The following is a 20,459-nucleotide window of genomic DNA, read 5'->3' as shown; positions in this document are numbered from 1 at the left end:
TGAACGTAGATGTGAGGGTTGATGTTGCGTAACCAAATTAATATGGGGGTAGTGATGCGTGATTCAAAAAGTTTTGTTATTGGTGCTCAAATGTTGTTTAATAAATTACTCGGGCTCAATTAAAGACAAAGAGTTGAAGCTATTCGAGCTGGGATGAATTTTTGTTTACAAAACGTATTTACTAATGTGTGTATTTTCTCGTACTCATGGCAAGCGGTTCAAGCAATAAATCATTATACCCATGTTTCTCATTGTATGTAAAATTCTATTTCATGATTTTTGTATAAAATTTTAAATTAAAAGATAAGCATAACCAAAATTCAAAACACCTTCACAATAAATAATAACCATAATTTTAAAAATAAAATAAAACCCAAAATTAATTTTGAATAAAAAATGACATAAAATTATTATATTTAACACAATATTTATTATATATATTAAAATTCAATATAAATATATACCTCACAGTGACAAAATATATTGATAGATTATAATACAATAGAAGTGGAAAAAATTGTTTCCATATGTAAAATAATTTCAATTTTTTCGGAATATATAATTTCAAACTCAGAAATCCATCATCCAATAAATTAATAAAAAAATAAACTTTATTCAAAATAAAAAACATGAAAAATCATTTATATGATTAAAAATATAAATATTTATTACACACGAAAAAGAAAATAAAAAAATAAAAAAGATTAAAACTTCAAACCCTAAACCCAATAGTTAAGTTTTGTTTTCACTGCGTAAAAGTCCACGATATCCTGATATGGGCGACCATCCCGCCGCCGCCGGCTCAGCCGCCGCGAAGCTGCCAATACCTGGAAAGAGAAACATACTCGTTACCAGCGCCTTGCCTTACGTCAACAACGTTCCTCACCTTGGCAACATCATCGGATGTAATTTTTACAATTTCACTATGCATGTTTAAAATTTGCAAGCTTTCAGCAAGTATCTGGTGAATTATGTTCGTATCGAAAATTTTGAAGCTTTGGAATTATAATTAAAATATTCCTGTCTAATTTATTTGGATTTGAACTCGTTTTTTTTTATATGTTCTAAATTGTAAGAGCTGAATGATGCTTATCGGAGCACCCTATCTGGAACATTGAGTTTATAATTTTTTTCCTTTTCGATGTGCAAGCTTCTAGCTGCGCATGTCTTTATTGATGTGGTGAATCGTGATAAATTTGTTTTTTTGTTGTTGTGCTATTAACCGAATAACGGTCATGCTTGGTATGTTATGAAGATGTTCACATGATGTTGCCAATATATTGAAGTCTTGAAGTAGAATCAGAGAAACTTTCATTTATTTACCGCTTACTTTATTAAGTCAGGACCTCAATTCAGTGGATCCCGTACCTCTACCATCAAAGTTTTTTTTACCTCCCTATATTTTTTGTGTGTTCGCTGTTTCCAACAAGTCTATACACATATATGGAATGATGGTTGGATAAACTCATTTCTTGTGCGCAGTTATGCTTGCAAAGAAATGTTTCCAGGCATGGTGAATTTTATTTAGGGATTGCTATTTTCACTTATTTTCTCAACAGGTGTGTTGAGCGCTGATGTGTTTGCAAGGTATTGCCGAATTAGAGGGTATAATGTGTTATATATTTGTGGTACGGATGAATACGGAACAGCAACAGAGACCAAGGCTATGGAGGAAGGGTGTTCTCCCAAAGAAATTTGTGACAAGTAATTTTATCATTCTGAACTCATGTTAAAGAATTAGTTGACTGTTATCTGTGGCTTTTTTTTTAATTTATTTTTCATGATTCTTTTAGTATTCCACGGGTTTATGAATTTAATGAATATTTTTTTGGGATGAATAAAGGGGATTTGTATCAATATTTGTCATTGGTAATTGCAAAATGATTTTTTTTTTTGAATAAAAACACTCTTTCTGTTATGTGATGTTAGTATTTTATGATTTTTAACGTGTTGTGGCCTTTTCAAATAGTTGTTGCCAATTCAAGTATCAAGTCTAGACTGTCATTGGACTCTGATGCTTATTTATAGGACGGCATTTTCATAACCACCATTTAGGTCAATAAATAAAAGATAGGGCCTATAGTTCATTTGTTAACAAAGATCTACCTTATGTGCCATCCCCAATTGTGTTGAGCTTTGAAGTCAGCCTTCCTGATTTGAAAACTGACCTATCATTTTCCTTGTTGTAAATAAGTGTACATCATTGCGAAGAAAGAAATATCTCATGATGAACGATTGAGCCAGCATATGAAACTGTACTTTATTTTGCCCATAAGCAATATGTTCATTATTCTGTTCTAATTTTTCTTTCTCTGTTTTTTTAACGGCAGATATCATTTTATTCATAAAGAAGTGTATGACTGGTTTAATATAAATTTTGATGAGTTCGGGCGCACCTCAAGTCCGCAGCAGACTGAAGTTTGTCAAGAAATTTTCAAGAAGCTCTTGGAAAATAATTGGCTCTCTGAAAACACAATGCAGCAGGTGCATGATAATTCCTGAATATTTTTCCAACTCTGGGATTTTATTATGGTTATCCGTTGCTCGTGATTCCTGTGCTTCATGCGATAATTTAATGTAATGATATGTTTCTCTAACCAATTGACATTATTTAGAAGTTCATTTATAATGATGTCTTCATGCAGCTCTATTGTGAGACTTGTAAAAGATTCTTGGCTGATCGGCTTGTAGATGGTAATTGTCCGACTCCGGGTTGTGGTTATGATTCTGCTCGTGGAGATCAATGTGAAAAGTGTGGAAAGCTATTAAATCCGACGGAACTTCTAGATCCGAAATGCAAGGTGTGCTAATGAAACTGTTGCCTCGGACTCACATAATTGTCTTGGATCAATGATTTGGTGACATTGAGTTGTCCTAAAATTGATCTTAATTGCATTGTGGTGCAAGTTATACACAAACTTCTAACCTAGAAAAAGTGAAAAAAGAATATATTTAGGATTAATTTTAAGCAGTTCAGTAGTTGCAGGGAGTCGAATAAAAAATTTGAGTCTGCTTCATGTACAGGTCTGTCGCAGTACTCCACATATTCGTGACACAGATCACTTGTTCCTTGAGCTTCCTTTGCTGAAGGATAGGTTAGAAGAATACATTGGCAACATGTCCATGGCTGGAGGGTGGAGCCAGAATGCTATCCAAGCAACACATGCTTGGCTCAAAGAAGGGTTGAGACCGCGATGTATTACTAGAGATTTGAAATGGGGTGTTCCGGTTCCACTTGAGAAATTTAAGGATAAGGTGAATTTAGTTGAGAAGAGTTGTGTTGAAATATAAATTTTGATTTGGGCCCAGAGTTTAAATTACCTTGGAATGGATTTCAATCACGAAAATGCGCATTATTGGCATTATTTCCGTATAACACGTTCTGTTTTGATGACTAGGTTTTCTATGTGTGGTTTGATGCGCCAATTGGATATGTTTCAATCACAGCATGCCATACAACTGAGTGGGAGAAATGGTGGAAGAACCCTGAAAATGTTGAACTGTACCAATTTATGGGCAAGGACAACGTGCCATTTCATACTGTAAGCATAAATGAGTTTAAGTTATGCTGTTTAAGTAATATTTGATGCATAGTATATTGTGACATATAAGTAAAGCATCATCAGAAATCATTGTCTTTTGCTGGATTTTTCTAATAGTTGTTTTTAAAGGTTTTCATGATTGTTCTCTTGGTAACTGGCTACTGATTCGTTCGTAGCCAATCTGACATGGATATTATTTGGTGATATTTCCTCTTTCCTGCTGAGGCACTGAGCATATCTCTAGTTGGTGATTTTTTCTCTCTCTGGATTTATAACTGATGTCACTTCTGCTAATGATTCTCATACAGGCACCAATACAATGTCAATGCTCATAAATGCGATATATCGTAAATTACTTATAGATTGAAGTGTTTATTTGTTAGGAGCTTCTAGAAAGTATTTGTGAAAATTCTTTTGTTTGGATGGTGTTTAACAAGATGGGAAAAAAGGAGTTCTTGTCAATTTGATATCAACGGTAAATGAGAGATTTTAGACCAAGACCATGTTCCTCACAAAGCAAAGCTGTTGAACTTGAGTGCTCTGCAGAAGAGTAGTCAGTTTAGGCATGTGAAATGCTTTTTGAGGGATTGGACTAGGTTTCTAAAATATTTTTGGATAGAAGAAAACTATGTTGGCTATTGAATAGAGAAGTAGTGATTCAAGGTAGATGTATAAATTGATTACATTGAAGTTCCAATATTATAAACTTTGAATCCAATAACTCCTTTTCTTAGTAATAGGGTTTAGATTTTTCCAACAGATCGCACAATCACTAATCTGCTTGTACATTATGTATTCAGCATCTTCCGTGTTTATTATACTATTGTTGTGAAAATTGGTAGATTAAAGCTATGCAAGTGCTGCAACAACATTTCGGTGCTACACCCTATTCATTTGGGTAATAGTTGTTTGATATTGAATCTGTGAAACCAAAATTTTCATGTGGATGAAGTGATGAACCATGGAGGTGAGTTTTTCTTTGTTTACTCTCGTGGGTGTGGACCACTTGGTAGGGAGAGGTGATGGCTTTTTCGAATCTTACTTCTTCATTAACATTAACTTCATTGACCTGGTTATTTGGTGGCAATCCTTTGTTAACAGGGTTAGTAAACTACGTTTCATTTTTTTGGGTGTAATATTGCTTTGTTTATTCTATTGTTACTTTTCAGGTGATGTTCCCTTCTACACTTCTCGGAACTGGTGAAAACTGGACTTTGATGAGAACCATTAGTGTTACAGAATACTTGAATTATGAATCAGGTTATTTATCCAATGTATCAAATAATCAAATGTATACTTTCTTGGGAATAGATAATACCCTCAATTCAAAATTTCCTATAAATATTCACCCTTATCGAATTGTTTCACTGTCTTTTGTGTAGGAAAATTTTCCAAGACCAAGGGGATTGGAGTTTTTGGGAATGATGCAAAAGACACCAACATTCCGGTGGAGGCGTGGAGGTATTATTTGTTGACAAATAGGCCAGAGGTATGTCTTTGTACTTGAAGTACCTTGAAAACATCTCCTATATAATGGATGACTGAATGCTTAATTTTTAATTGATAGGTATCGGATACGTTGTTTACATGGGTTGACTTGCAAGCAAAGTTAAATAGTGAGCTGTTGAACAATCTTGGAAATTTCGTTAACAGAGTCTTGAGTTTCATTGCTAAGGACCCAGGTCGCGTACCTTATTTCTTTTAGAACTTTTGAAATCGTGCTCTCATTTGGAAATACCTAATTGATTTCTTGAAGACTATTATGGATTATAGCTCAGACTTGGTTGGTTTCTTAAAGACTTTGTATTGAAGCTTAGAGAGTATTCTTTTTTAACTGTTTTTTAATTTGATTCCATTAGTAGGATTTGTATTCAGTTGAGTCATTTACTATCAGAAAATATATAGTTTAGTTCCTGTCATTTTACTTGTGGTCGTAACAACAGCCTTGAATCTTTTGGGGAGCATCACTTTACCACTATCCATGAATTTCTAATATAAATTATCGACATGTTAATGCTGTAGAGAGTGGAAGAAATTTCAAATTTTCGCAGCTTTTTCCTTTTGGTGTGTGCTTTTACGGGCCCAATTATTATGGGGCCTATGTATTTAACAAGATTAAGTCCCAATTCAGGAAGGTCCAAAGGCATTTACAGTTCACGTGGAAGGAGAGGAAATGAAAAGAATAAAACGAGAGGAAGGAAAGGGGATACACATTCAGTTGTTCTTTGAGAGTTTTGTTCCTAGCTTTGCTAGGGTGAAGCGAGAAATATCCCTTGTACAAAGATTTCTTCTTTGGGAAAGATATTTCAATATATAGTTCATTTGGTCTGTTAAAGTGCAAAGACTAGATTGTATCCGTAACAAATTGGTACGACCTACTGGGTTTCTCGGTTGGGAAGCCAACCACACTCTTGAATGCAAGGATTGATGCATTGGAAGACAGGGTGCTGATTTTGGCGAATAAAATGAATTCTATGGTGCTGATTATGAACTCGATGGTGCTGGAATTACAGGAGAATTTGAATTCAATAGGCAAAACTGTGAATGAGTTGGTAGACTTCAAAAGGTGGTTGGAGCAGCTAATTGGAGGAGAAGAAAGGGCAGAAGTGGGGGACAAGATTGATAGCCAGTTGCTCAACAATGAGGGAAAGAAATCCCAAAAGCAAGCTGTTAAGGTGAAAGTGACCGATGAAGAGAATGATCAAGGCAGTGTGGACGCAGGAAAAATCATAAAAGAGGTTGAACGGCCGGATTTTGGGGGAGTTAATGCCACGGGGGAATTCTTAGCAGAGAATTGCATATCATTGAAGGCAAGAAAAATATTGAAGAAGACCTGATAGAGATAAAGAAGAAGCAGGCTCTCAAACAAGGAGTTATACCTGAGATTGCTGGAATATACCTAGTTGGAAGGGCATCCGAGGCTGAACCATTCTCCAAAATAACCATGGGTTCCCCGATCAATCAATCAGAAATCATGTTCAGTTTTATGAATGATCCTGCACATCCTTGGTTCCAATGGTTTAAGAAGAAACCTCTAGATAAGGCAACGCCTTCGTGGAAAGGTCTTGCTGTATGGATGCCAGGGCATCACGATGGAGTGAGTGGTATGTGGCTAATCCAGTGGGCCATACAAGAAGAAGAATTTGGGCCGAAAGATGGCGTGCACACCATGTGGTTCTGGTTTTTGTGTGAGCAGATGGTTTGGACTTTTGGGAGGAAAGAAGAACTTAGCACTCAGGGGATAGGGTTTGGTTGGAGCAGACCCCCAAGTTATTGTATTATTTCAGGCCATTGATAAGAAAGTTTGAGCTGGTCAGGAGTGGGCTAGGTTTGTAAATAATATTTGAGCTTTTAATCCATGGGGCCCAAAGAGCTGTTATAGGCCAGCGAAATCAATGCATATGCGCCACAATCCACTAGTCGGACAGAGGAAGAACTCGATAGAAGCTAGGGGGATGGGGTCGGTCGAAGATGGGTGGCCGGAGTTAGCTTGTGGTTGGCCGTGGTGTTGGTGGTATGGTTGGCGGCAGAGGTTCACATCAATGAATGAGAAAAAGGTTGAAAGAAAAGCAGGTTGCACCTCCAAATCCCTAAAGCTATGGCTGAATTTGGTGGAAGAATACAATATAGGTGCTGCTGGGGTGGTTGATCGTTTTGCTTCTGGAATAGGTACAAAAGATGCTGGTTTTATGCTAGGCACATGTAAGCTTATGTTTATGGTGTATCCTCTTTTGTGGGTTCTGATAGCTGGAGAGGGGTTCGATTACTCCTCCATCGCATATGATGCGATTTGGAAAATAATTGGAGTGCATTCAGTGGCTGGGGCAGCATACAAAGTAACAAAAATTATTGGTTACACTGTCAAGAATATAAATATGATAGGAAGGACGACTCTAGGCAATATGTTTGTTTATGTTGGGAGTATCCTTGGGGATCAAAACTATTATTGCTTACTGACCATGCCAGGGATAAGTGGATTACAAGAAGAAAAATAAGTGAAGAAGGTTGGCGGTTTTTTCTAGGGGATCGAGAAAGAATTTGGAGAAGTTAATCTTTTGATAATGAAGTCAATTACGGGAAAGTTGTGGAGTAAAGGTTCTTGTGAAAGGAATGGGTGGACAACAACATTGGTTGCTTTTCCACCCAAAAGAGGTCTTCTTGAGCTTAAAGAAAGCCTACGATAGAGTGCCTAGAGAATTAATCTAGTGGGTACATAGAAGGATGCATGTGCCTGAATGCTACATCGAGATCATTAAAGATATCTATGAATGTGTCGTAACTAGTGTTGGGTCTGTTACAAGAATGCCATGTGAATTTCCTGTGGTAGCAGGACTTCATCAAGGATCGGCTTTAAGCCCTTGCCTCTTTGCTTTGGTTATGGATGAGTTGACGGGACATATTCAGGATGAGGTAGCTTGGTGTATATTGTTTATAGATGATATTGTCTTGATAGACGAAACTAAAGGTGTAAATACAAAATTAGATAGATGACGTGAAACTCTTGAGAATAAATGTTTTAGAATTAGTCGCTCAAAAACGGAATATCTAGCTTGTAACTTTGGTCCTGAATCTAGACGAATGAGTAGCCCTATTTAGATTGTAGGTCAAGAAGTCCCGGAGGGTGAAGCTTTTCACAATTTAGGTTCTATTAACCAAAAGACTGGGGGGACATTAGAGAGGATATAGACCATGATATTAAAGCATTGTGGATGAAATCAAAAGTCTTATGCGATAGAACGATGCTTGCCATATCGAAAGGAACTTGTTATAAGACTATTGTTCAACCAACGATGCTTTATGGCTCAGAGTGTTGGGCCACTGTAGGACTACATATGCATATGATAACGAAAGTAGAGATGCATATGTTAAGATAGATGTGTAGCAAAACGGGCAAAGATAAAGTTACGAATGAAAGGATTATGAGTTATCTAGGTGTAACCTCTTAGATTATAAGATTAGACAGAGACGTCTAACATGGTTTGATCATGTGAAGGGGAGACTAAACACCCTCAATCCAATATATCTTAGATTGACAGGGTAAGGAAAGAAGCAGAAAAAGGGGTAAGTCATTGAAAACTTTGATAAAATGATAAAAGGTGATTAAGGAGGATATCTTAAATTTTGATTTAAAAGATGACATGTGACATATTTACTTAGTTTGGAGAACTAATATCTATGTAGCCGACCCGCAACTAGCTGGAATGTGCTATGATGACGATGAATTCGTCAAAACTCCTTTGTGTTCGTAATGCCTGAACGGTCTAGACAGCAAGGGGAAGTTCAGGGACCTAACCTAATCAAGGTTACTACCATTACTTCAACATTGTTATTAACTAGGCATGTTTAGTAGAGAAATCAAAGTCCAAGGCTCATTACCAACTTGGCAACAGGTGTAACCAACGGTTCCAAAGCATAAGTCATAACTAGAACCAGACAAAGGGAAATGAAAAACGCTTTTTGATAAAGCTCTTTCTCTGTTAATAGACGCTATGCTTGAAATCTAGGAGCATATATGTGGCAACGACGAGAATTTTCAGCATTTAGTTGGTGACATATCACAAGGCAGAGTGACATGAATTTATTGATGACATGGCCAAGGCCTTCGACGAGGAACAAGAAGAGTTTATCCCCACATCTCTTTTGAAAGATTTTACCTTTCTATATCCACATATTGCTTACTGTTAGCCAGCCGCTTTTGTGTTTGAAAAATCACGCATAGAAGTGGAAGTTCAAGTTGACAACATGTTATCAAATTGAAATTCTGGAGCCAAGCAAAAAAGGAACTTTAAAACCCAACTACCAACTCTTAGCCTTGAGGACAAGGCTAATCTTAAGGAGGTTACAATTGGGCCTAGATATTTAACAAGATAAGGCCCAATTCAGGAAGCCCCATAGGTGTTTACAGTTCACGTGGAAGGAGGGGAAATGAGAAGAATAAAATGAGAGGAGAGGGAAGGGAATATGCATGCAGTTATTGTTCGAGAGTTTTGTTACTAGCGTTGCTAGGGTGAAGGGATAATTATCCCTTGTACAAATATTTCTTCTCTGGGAAAAGATATTTCAATATATATAGTTCATTTGATCTGTTAAAGTGCAAATACTAGATTGTACTCCTAACACGTGCATTACAATTTTTTGGTTGATAATAACATGTTGCAATTTATTAAGAATCAATACATAAAAAATGCCTCTTTAAGCTTCCTTGTGAATGATGTTTTGTTAACCACTAAAAAATACCCTTGGAAAATATTTTTAAAGCCAAAGCAGTTAACAGAGTATCAGTGTTTGAATGTGTGCCCTGAGGCTCAGTACTATGATGTAGATGGTATCCTTTGATTGATTCACTGTTCAAACTTTTTTGAGGGGACCTGCCAACCTTTTTCATATATTCTTTTATTACGTCAGGTTCCGGATATGGTTCTATCGTTCCTGACGCTCCTGACGTGTATTCTCATCCATTGACCATGACTCTGGGAGAAAGAATTAATAATTATGTAGATCAGTATATAGAAGCTATGGAGAAGGTAATCAAAATATGTCGCTGTTAATTATGCTGTTACGTAATTTTGACTTGAACTTTTGAAGGACCTTATGCCGCAATGATTTACATTTTAACCACCTTGACTCAGGTGAAATTAAAACAAGGGTTGAAGATTGCCATGACAATTTCTGGTGAAGGAAATGCTTATTTACAAGTATATCCCTGTGACGTGCTCTAAAGATATTAATCTTTTGTTTGCTAACTATATATTGATTGTGCAAAGGTTTTATGAGGTTATTTCTTGTTTAACTGGGGTCCTGATTATTTTCTGCCATGGCCAACGGATCTATGATGGCTCTCATGTTGAAACATCAGACTTATATTCGCATTTTACCATGTAGGAAAGCCAATTCTGGAAGCTTTACAAAGAGGATCAAGCTTCGTGCTCTGTGGTTATGAAAACTGCGGCCGGATTGGTTTATCTTCTTGCATGTCTTTTAGAACCTTTTATGCCATCATTTTCCCTTGAGGTAATTTGACCCCATATACTTTTTCAATCTCCAGATGAGATGCTGCATCGTTACACTGTTGTGTTACATTTACTTCCACGACTGTGTAGGTGCTTAAACAGCTGAATTTACCACTTGAAGGACAAGTTTCACTTTCTGACGAAAAAGGTGATATTGAAAAAGTTAAAAGACCCTGGGAGATTCTACCTTCAGGTCATAGAATTGGAACCCCGGCACCTTTGTTCAGAGAACTGGTATTATTCATTCACTTCTTTTTGGCAGCTTGTTTTTTGAATCAATGTAGCTGGAGTAATTATCATGTTTTGTTTCCTCCCTCTATATGATTCTGCCCTTGTGTAATGTGCAGAAAGACGAAGAAGTAGAGTTCTATAAAGACAAATTTTCTGGAAGTCAAGCTGATAGGATTTTGAAAGCAAAAGCTGAAGCCAAGAAAATTTCTGAAAAACTTAAGGAAACAAAGATATCAGGTTATGCTCGTTCCTTGTTTTTTGATTAATTTAATGACCCTTTAACTCCTTGGCTTTCCACTGTGCACCTGAAAACTGTTCTGCACTTAAACTTTTTTTTCTCTTTAAAATCTGCACTTTCATCTGTTATTGTTTCATTTTTTGTCCTATATTGTGGAGATGAGGTGCTCTATAACCAGTTTTTTATGTGGTGCACTGCAAATGTGGTGAATGGAATTTTTTTTTGCTGTGTTTTCTTCTCTGTTTCTTGTAATTGTACGGTTGTACTTGATGAATGAGGCATATAACTATTTATTTCTTCCTAGTTTATTATTTTCAAACACCAGCTCACGATATTTTCTAAACCGAAAAATGAATATATGGATCATTTTTTTAAAACTAATAATAATGCTAGTTACGCTAATCAACTTCTTATGTGGTTGTTATGCGGGTTGAATGAATAATACCGGCGCTGATACGAACACAGGAAAGATGAATGTTTCAGTCTGTTAAATTCTTGTTTTCATTTACTTTCTTCCTAAGCCTCACCCGTGAATTCCTCCCTCAATTTAAGCCTTAAATACCACAACTCCAAACCGCTCAAGCACTGCCTTTACCAGTGGTGGTGCCATTGCCATTGTGAGTAGCTAGAGAGTTCCTCACGCTGTGACGAGCTTGGAGTTTTTTGCATGTGTTGGCTGTTCTTGTGTCATGCCTGGCAAGAAACAAATGGAAATTATTTGATATTGATTTGTGCGTCATGACTTTCAAGTATATATTCTAGATATATCATTCTGCGCTGATTCATGACATCACATAATGATTCAAAGTACCAAATACGGTGTAATTATTTATGATATTCCAAGTAATAATCATCTTAGAGTGCAGTTATTGCTTGTGAAGTTATAAACATGCCTTTGATGCCTTGTGCATTTTATGGTAGGGCATCTTATTTAGGAGACAATATTGAAGAGGAGAGCTATCTATGTTGAAGAGAGACAGATCATTATCGTCCATCACTCCTGCTTTCTAAAAATAGTTCATCATATATGTTAGTGTTATTTGATATTAGCGAGAAGAATTCGAAGATAATGTATTAATGTAAATTTGACAGGGGTGGAGAAAAGTAAACATGAATTTCTTCTTAGTACTGCGTGGAATTTTTTCGTGTCTTGACATATCTTTGCTCCCTTTCACTAAAGCTTGATTAGTTTGGTACGATGCATGCTAAAAGAATGGAGCTTATGATAATATTTATGATTTGTGCTACCAAAAGATGTTGATGACATACTATTCAGTTCTAGCTTTAACTATCATGCAACTTCTAGTAGCTCGAGATAAACTTGAAAAGTCTCTATTGGATGCTATTTTTCAGCCAGTGCCCACTAGCAGATGCCAGAGAATAAGACGTTTAGTGAAGAGTAAAAACATGTGATAGAATACGAGGTTAGAAGACATTTGCTGAGAGATCTACAATCTGAAAGGAAAAGAAATGAAAAAGTTGTAGAGAATATAGTTTATGCAATTGTTTCATTTGGGTTTATTATGTAAAGAGTCCTCCTATGACTTAGTGTTGAATAATACTAATGAAGAGGCTTCAAGATCCCAATCAATGCTCCTAATGCATGAAGTCTTTAAAAGTGTCTTGACCGAACCATTATAATTTTCTCTATACATAACAAGGAAGAGTTCCATGAACTTGAATAAAGTTATTTTTTTCAGAAATTATGCTACACTAAATTGATGGAAACTTGATATGCTGTCATTTTCATGTTTCTCATCACTAGAATGCTAAAATCAGTTGAGAATATATTGAAGCTTCTCCAACTTGTACTTCAGTAAGTATAAATGTAACGTTGTACATAGGAGTGATATTTTTTGAAAATTTTAGTGTTTTGTTTCATTAAATCTCTCAACTGTAATAGTTGAAGTTGCATTTATCAGATGCTTCACAGAAGTAATTTTTTTTGTACTCGTATTTGATGTGGACATCAACTCGTGACAGAGGTACAAAATGTAGGTTATTGTTGCTCAATTACAATCTATTTTTGTTCTTTATAGATGGAAAAACAAAGAAGGATCGGCCAAACAAATCAGCTGAGGTGAAGCCTAAGGTTTCATCTCCTGCTGAAACAGAAATTTCCATAAGTAGACTGAATATTCGTGTTGGTCTCATTGTAAAGGCTCAAAAACATGCTGATGCTGATTCTTTATATGTCGAAGAGATTGATATTGGTGAAGATCAGCCTCGCACAGTTGTTAGTGGCTTGGTCAAGTACATTCCCCTTGAAGAGATGCAGGTTCCCTCTCTCTCTTTTGTGGAGTCTTGTTTTATATGTACAATAATGAATATACCAGCACTCTAATGAGTGATAATCTAAATTGACTCACAATTTGAAAGAATGATTTTTGTTAGAATCGAAAGGTATGTGTTCTCTGTAACTTGAAGCCTGCAGTCATGAGGGGTATAAAGTCAGAAGCTATGGTCCTTGCGGCTTCTAATAGTGATCATACGATGGTAAGAAATTAGCATCCATTACTTATTGCCTCGTATTGTCCGTGTCATGAAATTTTATCTTGTCATCGTTTCTTTTGGTTTGGAATTTGGATGTCTATTTTGACTGAAACTGGCCAAGGAAATCATGCCATTCCTTTTGACATACCTTGATCTTTTCTTCTCAAAAGCATGGTGGTTCAAAAATGTTATGACCCCTAAAAAAATGTTAGGACTTGTTTTTTGTTACAATAGAGGACATTGTTTTGGGTCTTCATCACTCATGGGCAAACTGTATTGTGGTTAATAAGCGGATGCATTGAGTTTTTCTTGTAAAAGTGAAACTAGTTTAACTGCTAGCAAAGTTCCCTGCATCTGGTTTCAGTGCTGCCATGTGCCAACATTACAGCCGTGGCTACCTAAAACATTGTACAGTATTTAATAATCACTACGAGAGTAATTTCTACCCGTGGCAATTGCAAAATAAGTAAGCAGTTTTGAAAGTTTCACATGGATGTTACTTGCTTAGGTTGAGTTGGTTGAACCTCCCCCAGACGCCCCTGTTGGTGAAAGGGTGACAGTCCAAGGGTTCGAAGGTTCGGCGGACGACGTATTGAACCCTAAAAAGAAAGTTTGGGAAACTGTTCAAGCGGATTTGAAGACTTCCAGGGAGTTGGTAGCCTGTTACAAAGATTTGCCGCTTACAACATCAGCAGGTGTTTGTAGAGTTTCATCAATTAGTGAAGGCTCAATAAGGTAAGTTGAGCTTTCAAAACATTCGGATTTAAGGCAAAATAGAGGAAATTTGAGATTTCCCTTTTAAAAAAAATTATAGTAAACCTTAATTTATTTCGATTGTTGCAAACAAGCATGAAAGTGCAAATCACATATTATTTCTGTAATAAATTACGCAGTTCACGGTGTATAACAAATTTTCATTTTTCTAGGGATATGAACACAGCTTTGGTTTTACTCTGTTGTGATATATCTTGTAAAAAATGGCTTGAAGTTTATCTCAATTTCTTGAAGACAATCCATGTTCTAAAATTCTCTATGCGTTAGTCAGACGTAAGATCAGCGATTAAGCGGATTCTATGGTATCAATATAATAAATTACATATTTTAACTTCAACATAATAACATTAAATTTATAATACATTTAAAATTACACAACTAAAAAATGTTATAAATTTACTTTAACTTTTCTAAATGGTAAACAAATTCAATATCATTATGATTTTTCTTTTCTTATTATGCAAAATCATTATCGCAAAGTTTGTGTTGGGACAAGCAAATAGATTTTATTTTTTGTTAGATTTTGGTTTTAAGGCATATAAAAATTACCTTTAATTTGTTTAATTGAGCTTTTAATTTAAATTAAGAGTTAAAATATTTTTTTTAATGGTGTTTAATTGAGTTTTTAATTTTAATTAAAAGTTAAAACATTTTTTAATGGTAAAAAAAAAACACTAAAAGCCCCAAGACCGTCTAGGACTGCCTAGGCGTGTAGGCGTTGTCTAGATTAGGGGTGCAAACGAACCGAATCGAGCCGAATAATAGTAAAAAAGTCAGGCTCAAATTCGGCTCGAAATAGGTATATTCGAGTTCGAGCTCGATTCGAAGTTCGATAATTTCAAATATTTGGGCTCGAGCTCGGCTCGAAATGAAGTTCGAGTTCGAGTTCGGCTCGAAATATTCGAATATATTCGTGAACTATTCGAATTATTGTTCGGATATTAAGGTCTGAAAGCTCGAAATGCTCGAAATATTCGAAATGTATATATATATATATATAATTATATTATATTAATAAAATATTAAGGCTCGCGAGCTATCGAACAAATTGGGCTCGAGTTCGGCTCGAAAAAAAGTTCGAACGTGTTCGACTTCGGCTCAAATTCGATAAGTTCGAATACGAATCGAATATTTATCGAGCCGGCTCGAAAAACTCGCGAACATGTTCGGTTCGTTTGAAGCCCTAGTCTAGATGGAATTTATAACATTCAAGACAATAATGAGAATATTTTAAAAGTATATTAAAGGAGTTATATGCCTGAAAACTTATAAATTTTGTTTATGAAAAAAGAATATAGGAATATTCGTTAGTTTGTAGTTGCGATGGTTTTTATCCCTTAAATCATAGATATCATATCATATATTTTGGGTTATTTGTATTTCGTGTTTGTATTTACAATTTATTGGGTTAGAATATGACATTATAATCGAAATTCTTATACGTTCATCACCATATACCTAGAATACTATTTCCAACATTCAGAAAATTCTAGAAATATCTATATAATTATCGAACACAAATTTGTCATTATTAAGTAAAGTCATAAACATCAATAATATATTAGTGTCTCTTTATCAATAATCTTTCTTTTGCACCACCTTCATAGATCACTCGACCACTTTTTTGTTCAACATAATCAGTGAGATGTTCCTTCGAACCTGTCATATGACTTGAGCATCCACTATCAAAATACCAGAAAAACTCAATGTTAGTTTTTAAATAAGTATAAATAACAGTGCAACAAATTTCAGTACTACACAAATCTTCTTTACTGAAGTTCTCTTGTTGGAGTTGCTGCAGTTGGTGTTGTATGACATTTTGGTGTAACATCCGATTAGCCTCCCAGCTCATGAAGTCTTCTCTCATCTTGAAGCAATAAGATTTGATGTGATCGTGTTTAAAACAATAGTGACATACAAAGCGTTGTCTCCTTCGTTTTGCTTCTTGGGCAGAATCTTGCCTCTTTATTGGGGGGTTCTTGATTATAGATAGACATGTCAAAACGGACTAACAGAGCGGGTATTTTGGCGGACCTCTAAAATGGCCAACCCAGCCCAACCCACCTTGAGCCGCGGGTTAGGCGGGCCAAACCGCTTATTTTTTTAAAGAAAAAAATGCTAATAAATTTAATATATCATTACATTTAAAATATATGAAACAAGTACCTTTTATGAGAAAAAACCGTAAGTTCTATTAAAATATCCAGAACATCTTAATAAATTATATTTTAAATCTAAATTAATAGTAATAATAATTATTATAACAATTAAATTATATTTCATGAAACAACTTATTTATGTTTTAAAAAATTAATGTGCAATCGCAATTTGAAAAAAAATTACTTGAAAAATATATCATATTGATTTAATTATTATTATTTTATTTTTATTATAAAAAAATAAATCGCGTGTAAAGATGCACAGATACACATGAAACTAATAAATTAAGCAATATGAATGATTATAAACATATTTAAATAACTTAATTCTTAAAAAAAAATTGGAATAGAGTACCAATGCATGTGTATGTAAAGGGAACATGACTGATACTTAACTAGCATATAAATAATTTCTAGACTGATTTAAATTGATATAAAAAATAAAATAAAACTAGCATATAAATAGCAGAATTTTAATATTAAAACTTAAAAATATAAAATTCTACGCTAATTTGGCGGGCCAGTCCGCCCCATTTAGGCCCGACCCGTCTTGGCCCGCAACCCAAACGGGCTCAGCCCATTTGGCCCACCTCCAAACGGACTACTATTTTATCAACCCAACCCGCTCAATTTTTATAACAGGGCGGGCCGGCCCGATGGGCCTGACCCAATTTGACAAGTCTAATCATAGAGGTGGTTGTAGGTGAGATATATGAATCAATACTTTCTTTTATGAATACAATTGGTTGTGATATAGAGTTTGACGATTCTCAAATTTCAACACATGAGTGTTGAATCTCGGACCAACTTTGCTGTCTTTTCCCATCATCAGTATGAAGTCAAGTTTTGTTGATCTCGAGTTGAACTTAGCAAGGGTTTGTGTTGCATTTTTTAGCTCAAACTTGATCTTATGTATCTTTAAGTCCCTCTTACTTGGGATCACCTCAAGTGTGGCAACAAAACCTTTCAACTCGATATTTTATTTTGAGAGAATCAAGTTCGATTTATTTCTTTCGATCTAATTAACTTATAGTTCCTCATATAGTTTTTGTACGCATTCCAAGATGACATATTCTTCATCTACTTCAAGAGATTTCCAGATTACTTGTATCAACAAAGGTTGTTGCATTGAGATATAATAAACTTGATGAGTTTGGAGGGATGTTCCTACCAGGTGTGTGGCAGCTTAATATATCTGATGTAACACCCAGTGTTACGTCTCATTCGTTTCAGTTTTGTGCAGAATCTTGCCTCTTTGTTTGAGGGTTCTTGACTAAAAAGGTGACGGTTGGTGAGATAGATGAATTAATATTTTCTTTCATGAATACAGTTGGTTGTGATATAAAGTTGGACGATTCTCAAATTTCAAACACACTGTTATTGAATCCCATACCTGTTTTGTTGTCTTTTCCATTATCAATATGATGCAAATTTTGGTTGAACTCGAGTTGAACTTAGTGATGGTTTGTGTTGTCTTTTCGAGCACAACCTTGATCTTTTGCATCTTCAAGTCCTTCTTACTTAGGATCACCTCAAGTATCGCCACATAACCATTCAACTCAATATTTTCGTTTGAGAGAATTGAGTTCAATTTATTTCTTTTGATCAAATAAGCACATAGTTCCTCATATAGTTTCTGTACGCTTTATAAGGTGGCATCTTCTCCATCTATTTCTTGGGTTTCCAGATTAATTGTATCAACGGAGGTTGTTGCATTTTGAGATATATTAAGCTTGATGAGTTTGGTGGATTGTTCCTACCAAGTATGAGACGTAACACCCAGTGTTACGTCTCCTTCGTTTTAGTTTTGTGCAGAATCTTGCCTCTCTGTACGAGGGTTCTTAACTAAAAAGGTGACTGTTGGTGAGATACTGAGATATATGAATTAATACTTTCTTTTATGAATACATTTGGTTGTGATATAAAGTTGGAAGATTATCAAATTTCAAACACACCGTTATTGAATCCCGTACCTGCTTTGCTGTCTTCTCCCATTACCAGTGTGATGCCAATTTTGGTTTAGCTCGATTTGAACTTAGTGATGGTTTGTGTTGTCTTTCCGAGCACAACCTTGGTCTCGCGCATCTTAAGGTCCTTCTTAATTAGGATCACCTCAAGTTTGGCCACAGAACCATTCAACTCGATATTTTCTTTTGAGAGAATTGAGTTCAGTTTATTTCTTTTGATCCAATAAGCTTATAGTTCACCATATAGTTTCTGTACGCTTTATAAGGTGGCATCTTCTCCATCTATTTCTTGGGTTTCCAGATTAATTGTATCAACGGAGGTTGTTGCATTTTGAGATATATTAAGCTTGATGAGTTTGGTGGATTGTTCCTACCAAGTATGAGATGTAACACCCAGTGTTACGTCTCCTTCGTTTTAGTTTTGTGCAGAATCTTGCCTCTCTGTACGAGGGTTCTTAACTAAAAAGGTGACTGTTGGTGAGATACTGAGATATATGAATTAATACTTTCTTTTATGAATACATTTGGTTGTGATATAAAGTTGGAAGATTATCAAATTTCAAACACACCGTTATTGAATCCCGTACCTGCTTTGCTGTCTTCTCCCATTACCAGTGTGATGCCAATTTTGGTTGAGCTCGATTTGAACTTAGTGATGGTTTGTGTTGTCTTTCCGAGCACAACCTTGGTCTCGCGCATCTTAAGGTCCTTCTTAATTAGGATCACCTCAAGTTTGGCAACAGAACCATTCAACTCGATATTTTCTTTTGAGAGAATTGAGTTCAGTTTATTTCTTTTGATCCAATAAGCTTATAGTTCACCATATAGTTTCTGTACGCTTTATAAGGTGGCATCTTCTCCATCTATTTCTTGGGTTTCCAGATTAATTGTATCAACGGAGGTTGTTGCATTTTGAGATATATTAAGCTTGATGAGTTTGGTGGATTGTTCCTACCAAGTATGAGACGTAACACTCCTTCGTTTTAGTTTTGTGCAGAATCTTGCCTCTCTGTACGAGGGTTCTTAACTAAAAAGGTGACTGTTGGTGAGATACTGAGATATATGAATTAATACTTTCTTTTATGAATACATTTGGTTGTGATATAAAGTTGGAAGATTATCAAATTTCAAACACACCGTTATTGAATCCCGTACCTGCTTTGCTGTCTTCTCCCATTACCAGTGTGATGCCAATTTTGGTTGAGCTCGATTTGAACTTAGTGATGGTTTGTGTTGTCTTTCCGAGCACAACCTTGGTCTCGCGCATCTTAAGGTCCTTCTTAATTAGGATCACCTCAAGTTTGGCAACAGAACCATTCAATTCGATATTTTCTTTTGAGAGAATTGAGTTCAGTTTATTTCTTTTGATCCAATAAGCTTATAGTTCACCATATAGTTTCTGTACGCTTTATAAGGTGGCATCTTCTCCATCTATTTCTTGGGTTTCCAGATTAATTGTATCAACGGAGGTTGTTGCATTTTGAGATATATTAAGCTTGATGAGTTTGGTGGATTGTTCCTACCAAGTATGAGACGTAACACCCAGTGTTACGTCTCCTTCGTTTTAGTTTTGTGCAGAATCTTGCCTCTCTGTACGAGGGTTCTTAACTAAAAAGGTGACTGTTGGTGAGATACTGAGATATATGAATTAATACTTTCTTTTATGAATACATTTGGTTGTGATATAAAGTTGGAAGATTATCGAATTTCAAACACACCGTTATTGAATCCCATACCTGCTTTGCTGTCTTCTCCCATTACCAGTGTGATGCCAATTTTGGTTGAGCTCGATTTGAACTTAGTGATGGTTTGTGTTGTCTTTCCGAGCACAACCTTGGTCTCGCGCATCTTAAGGTCCTTCTTAATTAGGATCACCTAAAGTTTGGCAACAGAACCATTCAACTCGATATTTTCTTTTGAGAGAATTGAGTTCAGTTTATTTCTTTTGATCCAATAAGCTTATAGTTCACCATATAGTTTCTGTACGCTTTATAAGGTGGCATCTTCTCCATCTATTTCTTGGGTTTCCAGATTAATTGTATCAA

The 20,459-nt window shown here is 35.6% G+C and overlaps 1 protein-coding gene across 2 annotated transcripts; it reads left to right on the top strand.

Annotated features, from left to right (window-relative positions):
- Nucleotides 1-722: 722 nt before the first annotated feature.
- LOC140821535 (probable methionine--tRNA ligase) lies at nt 723-14,465 on the top strand. 2 transcript variants are annotated; one of them, XM_073182034.1, is made up of 17 exons: nt 723-905; nt 1,560-1,704; nt 2,331-2,484; nt 2,646-2,801; nt 3,025-3,255; nt 3,399-3,542; nt 4,712-4,802; nt 4,925-5,031; nt 5,110-5,224; nt 9,948-10,066; nt 10,172-10,237; nt 10,425-10,553; nt 10,643-10,786; nt 10,900-11,020; nt 13,061-13,299; nt 13,416-13,517; nt 14,023-14,465. In XM_073182034.1, the coding sequence occupies exons 1-17, from the start codon at nt 776-778 to the stop codon at nt 14,251-14,253; spliced, it is 2,424 nt and encodes an 807-aa protein (XP_073038135.1). In that variant the 5' UTR covers nt 723-775; the 3' UTR covers nt 14,254-14,465. The 2 variants fall into 2 exon arrangements, with proteins under 2 accessions (XP_073038135.1, XP_073038136.1); XM_073182035.1 differs by lacking the exons at nt 13,061-13,299; nt 13,416-13,517; nt 14,023-14,465 and adding an exon at nt 11,943-12,146.
- Nucleotides 14,466-20,459: the final 5,994 nt, after the last annotated feature.

This window comes from Primulina eburnea, unplaced genomic scaffold (genome assembly GCF_022965805.1).
Source record: "Primulina eburnea isolate SZY01 unplaced genomic scaffold, ASM2296580v1 ctg625_ERROPOS2042916+, whole genome shotgun sequence".
NCBI classification, from domain to species: Eukaryota; Viridiplantae; Streptophyta; class Magnoliopsida; order Lamiales; family Gesneriaceae; genus Primulina; species Primulina eburnea.
Note: the sequence above shows the minus strand (reverse complement) of the source record. Positions and strands in the feature narration are given on the sequence as shown.